Raw genomic sequence first — 12,341 nt, 5'->3', positions numbered from 1 at the left:
CGTGCCCGCCCCGCCCGAGAGGCGCCCGCGGCCCGCGCTCGCATTGGCGAGAATAGCCGTCAATCATCGCCACGCCGGATTTTCATTGGCTAATGCCAACGTCAATCAGGGCAGAGCCCACGGCCCCGCCCACCGCGGGGGCGCTCGGCGCTCTGATTGGCTGGCGCGGACAAAGACGGGGGGAGCCGCTGTCAATCACAGCGGGGCGTGGCGGGGGCGTGGCCAAGGGCGTGGCCACGGCGGAACGTTCCTCCCGTGGAACTCCCGCGCGCGCGGCCGCGTTTCCCGCCGCCCCCCCCCGGAAGGGCCCCTTTGGCGGCCGGACCGCGCGGGAGGGAGGCCGGAAGTGGCGGGGCCGCCATGGCGGCGCCCGGAGCGCCCGGGCCGGGCCCGGCTGCCGCGCCCCCCACGGTGCTGATGGCGGCTCGGGCCGAGCTGGCCGCGCCCTGCCGCCTCCTGCCCGCCGCCGGCGCCGCGCTCCGCCTGCAGCTCAGCGTGCAACCGGAGACCGACGGCCGGCGCCGCTTCCGCCTGGGCCTGCGGCTGCCGGAGGCGGGGGGCGGCGCGGTGAGGGGAAGGGGAGGGGGCTGGGGAGGGGCCCGAGGGGTCGCCCCGGGGCTCGGGGGGTGGGAGGGGAGGGGGCGGGGGCGGAGCCTCCCCCGGGCGTTCCGGGGCCGGTCCTGGGGAAGTGGCGGAGTTTGAGGGGCGGGGGTCGCGTCCCGCACCCCCGGGATTGTCCCCACGGGAGGGGCCTGGGGGTGTCCCGGGGTTTGGGGAATCCCGGGAGGTTCGGGAAGGACGGGATCGACCCCCGGGATCGTCCCGTGTGCCCCCCGGGCCATGGGCAGGAACAGGGACAAGGGACAGGGAGGGGCTGGGGGCACCCCGAGAGTGACCAGGGCCCCCCAAAGGTGTCCCAAGGGTGACCAGGGCACCTCAGGGGTGACCAGACCCCCCCAGGGGGTCGGGGGCTGTTCTGAGCCCGAGGTGACCCCGAGGTGACCCCGCCCTTGTCTCTGCTCTCTGTCTCTGTCCCATCCCTGTCCCCGTCCCTGTCCCCCTGTCCCTGTCCCCTGTCCCCATCTCTGTCCCCTGTCCCCGTCCCCCCGTCCCCCGCAGCCCCTGGCCGAGTTTGACCTGCGGGACGTTTCGTACCGCGTGTGCGGCCCCACGAGCCACGAGCTGCAGCTGCCACCCCCGGCGACACCGGCGACACCGGGGACACCGGGGACACCGGGAACGGAGGGGACAGAGGGGACAGAGGGGACAGAGGGGACAGAGGGGACGGTGGCGCTGCGGTTCCCCGAGGAGCGCGAGGCCCAGCAGTGGTGGACGGTGCTGAGCAGCTCCCTGAGGGAGGCCCGGAGAGGTGGGACAGGGACAGGGGGACAGGGGGGACATTGGGGGGACTGGGGGACACTGGGGACAGTGGGGGGACTGGGGGACATTGGGGGGACTGGGGGACACTGGGGACAGGGGACATTGGGGGACATTGGGGACACTGGGGGACATTGGGGACACTGGGGAAAGGGGAAAGGGGACATGGGACACAGGGACATAAGGACATGGGGACAGTGACACGGGGTTGGGGACAGGGACGCGGGGACAGGGACACGGGGACACAGGGCTGGGCACATTGGTGGTGACAGCAGTGCCAGCCCCGTCCCCTCTGTGCGCCAGCAGCCCCCGAGGGTGACACGGGGACATCGCTGGTGCCACCCCCCGAGGATCCCGAGCAGGACACGGAGCAGGCGCGGGTCCTGGAGCTGGCCCAGACAGGTATCCCGGGAATTCCGGGAATTCCGTGTCCCCAAGTGCCACCTCCGCGGGGATGGGGGGGGGGAGTGGGGACAGCCCTGCCCGGGGGGACAATCCCAGAAATCCCCCCCGGGACCTCCCCTGGTGTCACCTCCTGTCCCCACTGTGTCCCTGGGCTGGGCCAGGGGGCTCTGGGTGCCACCCCCGGTGTCCCCGGTGTCCTCATTCCCTCTCTGGGTGTCTCTGGGTGCCATCCCCCTGTCCCTGACGGTGTCCCCACGGTGTCCCCGTGTCCCCACGGTGTCCCCACGGTGTCCCCAGAGGATCTGGCCGTGTCGCTGTCCCGTGCCATCTCTCTCGGGGACGCGGTGCTGGCGGCGCAGAGCGCGGTGGCGCTGGCTCGGAGACACGCGGAGCTCAGCGTGAGCCTGAGGGACAGCGAGCCCGGGGCCGACATCAGGTCAGGCCTTCCTCCTCCTCCTCCTCCTCCTCATCATCATCGTCATCATCATCATCCTCTTCATCATCATCCTCATCCTCCTCCCCCTCATCCCCATCCTCATCATCCTCCTCCCCATCCTCATCCTGCCTTCCTCCTCCTCCTCCCCCTCATCCCCATCATCATCATCCTCCTCCTCTTCCTCCCCTGTCCGCTCCCTCCTCCTCCTCCTCCCATCATTCCCAGTATCCCATCCCAGTGTCTCCCATCATTCCCAGTATCCCATCCCAGTATCTCCCATCATTCCCAGTATCCCATCCCAGTATCTCCCATCATTCCCAGTAACCCATCCCAGTGTCTCCCATCATTCCCAGTATCCCATCCCAGTATCTCCCATCATTCCCAGTATCCCATCCCAGTATCTCCCATCATTCCCAGTATCCCATCCCAGTATCTCCCATCATTCCCAGTATCCCATCCCAGTATCTCCCATCATTCCCAGTAACCCATCCCAGTATCTCCCATCATTCCCAGTATGCCCGTGGGGGTGGAGGACGCCACATCCTCGGCCAGCATCACCCTGAGGGTGCAGCCACACCTGACCATTGGCACCCTCAAGGAGCAGGTACGGCACACCTGGGACACACCCGGGGTCACCTGGGGACACCTGGGACACACCTGGGACACACCTGGGACACACCTGGGACACACCTGGGACACACCTGGGGTCACCTGGGGACACCTGGGACACAGCTGGGGTCACCTTGGACACACCCGGGGTCACCTGGGGACACCTGGGACACACCTGGGACACACCTGGGGGGAGATGGGCACACCTGGAGTCACCTGGGGGAATATGGGGGAGTCTGAGGTCACCAGGGATCTCCTCGGGATCTCCCCCAGGCTCTCCCAGGACCCCCAGGCTCTCCCCCAGATCCCCCCAGGGATCCCCCTGACCCCCTTAGGACCCCCAGGCTCTCCCCCAGATCCCCCCGGGCTCTCCCCCAGGATCCTCCAGGCTCTCCCCAGAATCTCCCCCAGGCATCCCTGGGATCCCCCAGACCCCCCTAGGACCCCCAGGCTCTCCCCAGGCTCTCTCAGGACCCCTGGGCTCTCCCCCAGCCCCTCCAGGCTCCCCCAGGCTCTCCCCCAGCCCCCCCAGCCTCTCCCCCAGGGATCCCCCAGCCCCCCCAGCCTCTCCCCCAGCCCCTCCAGGCTCTCCCCGGGCTCTCCCCCAGCCCCTCCAGGCTCCCCAGCCCCCCCAGGCTCTCCCCCAGGGATCCCCCAGCCCCCCCAGGCTCTCCCCCAGCCCCCCCAGCCCCCCCGGGCTCTCCCCATCCGCCGTGCGTGGCTGTCGCTGTCCCAGGTGTTTCTGGAGTACGGTTTCCACCCCCTGGCTCAGCGCTGGATCATCGGGCAGAGCCTGTGCCAGGACGGGCGGAGCTTGGGCTCCTACGGGATCCGGCGGGACGGGGACGGCGCCTTCCTGTTCCTGCTGTCGGCGCGGGCCGCGGGGCTGGGCCCCGAGCACTACCGGCAGCGCTGGGCACGGCGGCTGCTGCGGGCCGCGGGGCACGACGGGCACGCCTCACCTGGCACAGGTACGGATCCATCATCATCGTCATTGTCATCGTCATTGTCATCGTCACTGTCATTGTCATCGTCATTGTCACCCTGCTGCTGCTGCTGCTGCTGCTGCTTCCCCTGCTCCTGCTCCTGCTCTCAGTGCTGGGCACGGCTCACCTGGCACAGGTATGGATCCATCATCATCATCATCGTCATTGTCATTGTCATTGTCATCGTCATTGTCATTGTCATCGTTGTCATCGTCATTGTCACCCTGCTGCTGCTTCTGCTTCTGCTGCTTCCCCTGCTCCTGTTCCTGCTCTCAGTGCTGGGCACGGCTCACCTGGCACAGGTATGGATCCATCATCATCTTCATCATCGTCATTGTCATTGTCATCACCATTGTCATCGTCATCGTCACCCTGCTGCTGCTGCTGCTGCTTCTCATCATCCTGTTCCTGCTCCTTCCTCCTCATCTTCCTCCTCCTCCTGCTCCTTTTCCTGCTCCTGCTCTCTCCTCACCTGGCACAGGTACGGCTTCATCATCATCCTCGCCATCCTCATCATCCTCACCCTGCTGCTGCTTCTGCTCCTTCCTCATCATCCTCATCCTGCTCCTGCTCCTGCTCCTGCTCTCTCCTCACCTGGCACAGGTACAGGCAGAACCCTTGGGGTCCTTGTCGTGCTCCTTCCTCATCCTCATCCTGCTTCTTCATCATCCTCATCCTCATCCTGCTCCTGCCCTTCCTCACCTTCCTCATCCTGCTCCTTCCTCATCATCCTCGTCCTCCTCCTGCTCCTTCCTCCTCACCCTCCTGAGCCTGATCCTGCTCCCCCTTCCTGCTCCTTCCTCATCCTGCTCCTTCATCATCCTCATCCTCACACGGTTCCAGCTCATTTTTCATCGTCCTGCTCCTTCCTCATCATCCTCATCCTACTCCTGCTCCTTCTTCATCATCATCATCCTCATCCTGCTCCTCCTTCTTCCTCCTCCTCATCCTCACAGTTCCAGCTCATTTTTCATCATCCTGCTCCTTCCTCATCATCCTCATCCTGCTCCTTCATCATCCTCATCATCCTCATCTCTCTCCTTCCTCCTCACCCTCACACAGTTCCTGCGCCTTCCTCATCCTCCTCATCCTCCTCCTGCTGTTCCTGCTCTTTCCTCCTCCTCCTCCTCGTCCCCCGTGCCCTCCACGCCAGCCCAGCGCGGTGTCCCTGTGTCCCCAGGCTGTGTCCCCGAGCCCCCGGAGCGGATGGACATTGGGGACATCGGGGACATCGGCGACATCGGCGACATCCGGGATCACCTGGACTCGCTGCAGCTCTGGGACGGCGCCGGGGCCCCGCCCACAGCCCCTGAGCCCCGCCCACCCTCACCTGAGCAGGTACGGGGGGAGGGGGAGAGGGGCTGATCCCTGATCCTGATCCCAATCCCTGATCCCAATCCCTGATCCCAAACCCTGATCCTGATCCCAATCCCTGATCCTGATCCCAAACCCTGATCCTGATCCCAAACCCTGATCCCTGATCCTGATCCCTGATCCCGATCCCTGATCCCTGATCCCGATCCCTGATCCCAAACCCTGATCCCAAACCCTGATCCCTGATCCCGATCCCTGATCCCAAACCCTGATCCCAAACCCTGATCCCTGATCCCGATCCCTGATCCCAAACCCTGATCCCTGATCCCGATCCCTGATCCCAAACCCTGATCCCTGATCCTGATCCCAATCCTGATCCCAATCCCAGTGTTCCAGGGTAGACACTGCCCTTGACCCCATCCCCATCCCATTGATCCCATTAATTACCCGTTAATTACCGTTAATTATTGCAGTCGGGGTGGCCGTGCCCCCTGTGCACGTTCCTGAACAAGCCCTGGCTGTGAGATGTGCCCTGATCCCATTAATCCCATTGATCCCATTAATCATCCCCATTAATTACCCGTTAATTAACATTAATTATCCGCAGTCTGGCTGGCCGTGTCCCCTGTGCACGTTCCTGAACAAGCCCTGGCTGTGAGATGTGCCCTGATCCCATTCATCCCATTAATCCCATTCATCCCATTAATCCCATTAATCCCATTAATCCCATTAATCCCATTAATCCCATTAACCATCCCCATTAATTACCCGTTAATTAACCATTAATTATCCGCAGTCTGGCTGGCCGTGCCCCCTGTGCACGTTCCTGAACACGCTCTGGCTGTGAGATGTGCCCTGATCCCATTCATCCCATTAATCCCATTCATCCCATTAATCCCATTCATCCCATTAATCCCATTGATCCCATTAACCATCCCCATTAATTACCCGTTAATTAACCATTAATTATCCGCAGTCTGGCTGGCCGTGTCCCCTGTGCACGTTCCTGAACAAGCCCACCCGTCCCGGCTGTGAGATGTGCAGCTCCCCCCGGCCCGAGGGCTACCGAGTGCCCGGGGGCCACCGGCCCGACCCCGCCGAGCAGCGGCGCCTGCAGAGGGAGCAGGACGGGACCCGCCAGTGCCAGCAGGTGATTAATGAGCTTAATTAATGGGGTCATTAATTAATGGGGTCATTAATGGCCACCGGCCCGACCCCGCCGAGCAGCGGCGCCTGCAGAGGGAGCAGGACGGGACCCGCCAGTGCCAGCAGGTGATTAATGAGCTTAATTAATGGGGTCATTAATTAATGGGGTCATTAATGGCCACCGGCCCGACCCCGCCGAGCAGCGGCGCCTGCAGAGGGAGCAGGACGGGACCCGCCAGTGCCAGCAGGTGATTAATGGCGTTAATTAATGGGGTCATTAATGGGGTTAATAGGGTCACTGGGGTTAATGGGCTCAGCAGCCATTCCCATATCCCCATTTTCCACATTTTTTCCCCATTTTTCTTGGTTTTTTTCCTGGATTTTTTCCCCATTTTTCCCCATTTTCACGGTTTTTTTCCCCATTTTTTTCCCATTTTCACGGGTTTTTTTTCCCCCATTTTCACGATTTTTTCCCCATTTTCACGGGTTTTTTTTCCCTATTTTCACGGTTTTTTCCCCATTTTTCCTGTTTTTTCCCCGTTTTCCCCAGGCCCTGGAGGCAGAACGGCAGCGGAATTTCCAGCAGTTGCTGCGGGCCGAGGAGGCGGAGCTGGTTCCGAACCCGGAGCCGTTCGAGTGCCGGATCTGCCTGCAGGGAGTGCCCGCGGCCCGGGGGGTTCTGCTGCGGGACTGCCTGCACAGCTTCTGCCGGTACCGAACCGGGACTGGGCTACCGGGGGGGCTACCGGGGCTACCGAACCGGGACTGGGCTACTGGGACCTCCGGGGGGGCTACCGAACCGGGACTGGGCTACCGGGGCTACCGAACCGGGACTGGGCTACCGGGACCACCGGGGGGGCTACCGAACCGGGATTGGGCTACCGGGGCTACCGAACCGGGACTGGGCTACCGGGGGGGCTACCGGGGCTACCGAACCGGGACTGGGCTACCGGGGCAGGGTTTGGGGCAACCGGGACCACCGGGACACTGCCCGCGCCCCTCCCCCCCCCGGCAATTGCTGTGACGGGTCCCAAAATCCCCCAGACCCCCAGTGACCCCCCCCAGGCCATCCCAGTGTCCCCAGTGTCCCCCCAGTATCCCCCAGTATCCCCCAGTGTCCCCATTGTCCCCAGTGTCCCCAGTGTCCCCAGTGTCCCCATTGTCCCCAGTCCCCCCAGTGTCCCCCAGTGCCCCCAGTGTCCCCAGTGCCCCCAGTCCCCCCAGTGTCCCCAGTGTCCCCAGTGACGCCGTGTCGCTGTCCCCAGGGATTGTCTCCGCCAGGTGATCACGTACAGCGAGGAGCCGGTGGTGGCCTGTCCCTTCCGGGATGTCACCTACGCGTGTGGCAGCCACCTGCAGGAGAGGGAGATCCGCGCGGTGAGGGGCACTGGGGGGACTGGGGGGGACTGGGGGACACTGGGGGGGACTGGGGGACACTGGGGGGGACTGGGAGGGACACTGGGGGGACACCGGGGGGACTGGGGGACACTGGGGGGGGTCACAGGCACCTGCAGGACGGTGACACCTGGGGCGGGGGGGCTCCCAGGGGAATGGGAGAGATGACTCGGGGGTCGCCAAGGGTGGGTGGCAGTGACTCGGGGTGTCCCCAATGGTGTCCCCAGTGATGTCCCCAATGTCCCCAGTGATGTCCCCAATGATGTCCCGGTGTCACAGCTGCTGTCCCCCGAGGAGCACGCGCGGTTCCTGGCCCGGGGGTCCCCATGGCTGGGTGGCAGTGACTCGGGGTGTCCCCAATGATGTCCCCAATGATGTCCCCGTGTCACAGCTGCTGTCCCCCGAGGAGCACGCGCGGTTCCTGGCGCGGGGGCTCGCCCTGGCCGAGCGCCGCAGCCGGAACAGTTTCCATTGCCGGGGCCGGGACTGCCCGGGCTGGTGTTTCTACGAGGACGCGGTGAACGAGTTCCCGTGCCCGGTGTGCGGGGCCCTCAACTGCCTCCTGTGCAAGGTGGGCCCGGGGGAGTCCCGGGGGGGTCCCGGGGGTGTCCCCGGGGTGTCCCCGAGCTGACCCCGCTGTCCCCAGGCCATCCACGAGGGTCAGAACTGCCGCCAGTACCAGGACGAGCTGCAGCTGCGGGCGCTGCACGACGCGGCCGGCGCGGCAGACGCGGGACATGCTGCAGGTCCGGGGGGTTCGGGGGGTCCGGGGGGTTCGGGGAGGGGGTCCAGGGGGGTCCCCGCGGTCCTGAACCCCCCCCTTTGTCACCCCCCCAGACGCTGGTGCAGCAGGGGGAGGCCATGCACTGCCCCACGTGCCGCATCGTGGTGCAGAAGAAGGACGGGTGCGACTGGATCCGGTGCACCGTGTGCCAGACCGAGATCTGCTGGGTCACCAAGGGACCGCGCTGGGGGCCGGGGGTGAGCGGGGGGTCCCGGGGGGTCCCGGGGGGGTCCTGGGGGGTTTGGGGTGATCAGAGATCCGGGGGGATCCAGGGGGATCCGGTGCACCGTGTGCCAGACCGAGATCTGCTGGGTCACCAAGGGACCCCGCTGGGGGCCGGGGGTGAGCGGGGGGTCTCGGGGGGATCCTGGGGGGATCCTGGGGGGGGGGTCTCGAGGGGGTTCTGAGATGGGTGGGGGGGTCACCAAAGGCTGTGCGGGGGTCTCAGGGTGATGGGGGGGACCGGGGGGCTCCCAGGAACCCGGGGGGAGCAGGAGGGGACACAGAGTGACCCCAGGGTGACCCAGGGGACACAGAGTGACCCCAGGGTGACCCCAGGGTGACCCGGGGGTGACCCCAGGCCCGGCTCCCTGCTGACCCCTGCCCTGTCCCCCGCAGGGGCCCGGGGACACCAGCGGTGGCTGTCGCTGCAACGTCAACGGGCAGAGGTGCCACCCCCGGTGCCAGAACTGCCACTGACCCCCCAGGCCACCCCTGGGGACACCCCCGGGGACACCGAGGGACGGACGGAGCCACGGCCGGGCCCGGAGACGCCCGAGGGCGCCGGGAGGGGCACGGCCAGCGGGGACAGAGCGGACACAGGGACAGAGCGGACGGACAGAGGGACAGAGGATGGACACGGGGACAGAGCCGAGAATGGACACGGGGACAGAACCGAGGGACACTGGGACGACCTCGGGGCGTGGAGGGGCCGGGGGGCCCCAGGACCTGCGGGGGGCACAGCCCGGGGGGCTCAATAAAGGCACTGAGTGTCACAGGGTGGAATGGGGACAGGGACACGGGGACAGGGACACGGGGACAGGGACACGGGGACACCCCCGGTGTGGGGACAGGGACTCGGGGTCACTCCACGGGTGGGTCAAGGGGAGCTGGGCCCGAACGAGACCCCAAAGCCAGGGGGGGCTGCGGTGGGGACAGAGCCTGGGCACGGTGTGACCTGACCCACGGCGTGACCCGACCCACAGCCACACCTGACCCACGGCGTGACCCATGGTGTGACCCAAATCCAGACGTGGGGCCCAGCCTGACCCACAGCCAGACGTGACCCACAGTGTCACCCACAGCCTGACCCACCATGGGCACAGCCCATGTCCAGCCCCACATTTCGGGCACAGCCTGACCCAGTGACCCACAGGGCAGACCTGGGGCACGGCCTGACCCCCACCCAGGACAGACCCAGCCCCACAGAACAGAACCAGCACCACACCAGGACTGATCCAGCCCCACAGAATCAGCCCCCCACCCTCTCTGTAAACCCCAGATTTTATTCCTACCCCCAGCCCCACACCCAGGACAATCTCAGCCCCACAGAATCAGCCCCAGCCCCACAGAACGAGCCCCACATCCTCTGTGTGAAGCCAGACTTTATTCCCAGCCCCACAGCCCCAGCAGGGCCCGAGGCTGGGCTTGGCTGAACACGAAGAGGGGGCTGAGGACCCCCCAATGCCCCTTCTGGGGGGTCCCCAAAGCCCCTCCCTGACCCCCCCGATGTGGGGGGGGCTGGGAACTCGGGAGGGGGAGGGGCCCAATGCCCCATTTTGGGGGTCCCGGGCCCTACTTGGGGGGCCGATAAATCATTTTCCTGCTCTTCAGCACCGACCACTTGTGTCTCTTCATGTAATAGAGGAGGGGCACGAGCAGCCCCGAGAGCAGCAGCATCTGGGGGGGGGGGGACAGGGGTTAGGGGGGGACAGGGGGGGTCCCCGAGCCCCCCCTGAGCCTCCCGAAGCCCCCAGACCCCTCTGAGCCCCCCCTGAGCCCCCAGCCCCACCTTGAGCCCCCCCTGAGCCCCCAGCCCCACCTTGAGCCCCATTTTTTTGCGGTGGTCGTGCTCGGGCTCGGCCGCCCAGCGCAGGAAGGTGCAAACGTCCTTGGCGATCTGGGACATGGTGGCCGGGTCCCTGGGGGGGAAATGGGGCGTGAGACCCCCACAGACCCCACCGAGACCCCCCAGACCCCACCGAGACCCCCCAGAACCCACCGAGACCCCCACAGACCCCACCGAGACCCCCCAGACCCCACCGAGACCCCCACAGACCCCACCGGGACCCCCCCAGACCCCACCGAGACCCCCCAGAACCCACTGGGACCCCCCTGAGACCCCCAGACCCCTCCCAGCTGCAGCAGGAACCCCCAGATCCCCAGGACTGCCCTCAGACCCCTCCTGGGGACCCCCAGAATCCCCCAGACCCCTCCCAGGACCCCCCCAAAATCCCCCAGACCCCTCAGGACCCCCCAAATCCCCCCCAGACTCATCCCAGCCCCAGAAGGACCCCCCCAAATCCCCCAGGACTGCCCTCAGACCCCTCCTAGGACTCCCCCCAAAATCCCCCAGATCCCTCAGGACCCCCCAAGTCCCCCCGGACCCCCCCCCAGCCCATCCCCCCGTACCATCGTCGTACTCCAGCACCTCGTCGTAGATGGGCGGGGCCATCCCGATGGCCTGGCCCGGGAAGTAGGGATTGTAATGGAGCCCCTCCCTCAGGGACACCCCCCCGGGGGGTCACAGTACCCCGTCAGCAGCGAGAACACGTAATCCTCACCCCCGTGCCTGAAAAACCGATAACCGATCGATAATCGATAACTGATCGATAACTGATCGATATCTGATCAATAACTGATCGATAACCGATCAATAACGGATCAATAACGGGGTCACAGCACCCCGTCAGCAGCGAGAACACGTAATCCTCACCCCCGTGCCTGAAAAACCGATAACCGATCGATAATCGATATCTGATCAATAACTGATCGATAACTGATCGATAACGGACCGATAATGGATCAATAACGGGGCCACAGCACCCCGTGAACAGCAAGGACACGTAATCCTCACCCCCGTGCCTGAAAAACCGATAACCGATCGATAATCGATATCTGATCGATAACTGATCAATAACTGATCGATAACGGACCGATAATGGATCGATAACGGGGTCACAGCACCCCATCAGCAGCGAGAACACGTAATCCTCACCCCCGTGCCTGAAAAACCGATAACCGATCAATAATCGATATCTGATCGATAACTGATCGATAACTGATCGATAACAGGGTCACGGTAACCAATGAGGAGGGAGAACACCTAACCCTCAGCCCCGTGCCTGTGGGGTCAATAACGGATCAATAATGGATCAATAACTGATCAATAGTGGATCAATAACGGATCAATAATGGATCAATAACTGATCAATAGTGGATCAATAACGGATCAATAATGGATCAATAACGGATCAATAGTGGATCAATAACTGATCAATACGGATCAATGAGGTCAGTGGGAATGATTAATGGGATCAATACTGGGATCAATAGGATCAATAACGGGCCCCATTGTTGATCCCACTATTGATCCCATTATTGATCAATTATTGATCCCATTACTGATCTCATTGATCCCATTATTGATCAATTATTGATCAATTATTGATCCATTATTGATCCATTACTGATCCATTATTGATCCACTATTGATCCCATTACTGATCTCATTGATCCCATTATTGATCCATTATTGACCTATTATTGATCCATTACTGATCCCATTATTGATCCATTACTGATCCCATTATTGATCCATTATTGACTCCATTATTGATCCATTATTGATCCCATTACTGATCTCATTGATCCCATTATTGATCCATTA

General features: G+C 63.6%; 2 protein-coding genes across 2 annotated transcripts; one reads left to right on the top strand and one right to left on the bottom strand.

The window, feature by feature from the left end:
* Positions 1–322: 322 nt before the first annotated feature.
* Positions 323–9,285, top strand: LOC148217970 (ranBP-type and C3HC4-type zinc finger-containing protein 1-like). The gene is given in 15 exon segments (XM_088158261.1): positions 323–567; positions 1,120–1,369; positions 1,681–1,779; positions 2,080–2,218; positions 2,732–2,822; positions 3,564–3,798; positions 4,994–5,151; positions 6,104–6,277; positions 6,824–6,984; positions 7,539–7,650; positions 8,060–8,239; positions 8,315–8,386; positions 8,388–8,414; positions 8,506–8,649; positions 9,071–9,285. Coding segments are annotated over 15 exon segments (2,130 nt in total). The 5' UTR covers positions 323–360; the 3' UTR covers positions 9,152–9,285.
* Positions 9,286–11,079: 1,794 nt separating this feature from the next.
* CYC1 (cytochrome c1) lies at positions 11,080–11,243 on the bottom strand (the record flags this gene model as incomplete). Its single annotated transcript, XM_088158264.1, is given in 1 exon segment — positions 11,080–11,243. A coding segment is annotated over 1 exon segment (70 nt), but the record flags the coding sequence as incomplete, so codon positions are not given.
* Between the last annotated feature and the right edge of the window lie 1,098 nt (positions 11,244–12,341).

This window comes from Sturnus vulgaris, unplaced genomic scaffold (genome assembly GCF_052056855.1).
Source record: "Sturnus vulgaris isolate bStuVul1 unplaced genomic scaffold, bStuVul1.hap1 Scaffold_1955, whole genome shotgun sequence".
Taxonomy (NCBI): domain Eukaryota; kingdom Metazoa; phylum Chordata; class Aves; order Passeriformes; family Sturnidae; genus Sturnus; species Sturnus vulgaris.
Note: the sequence above shows the minus strand (reverse complement) of the source record. Positions and strands in the feature narration are given on the sequence as shown.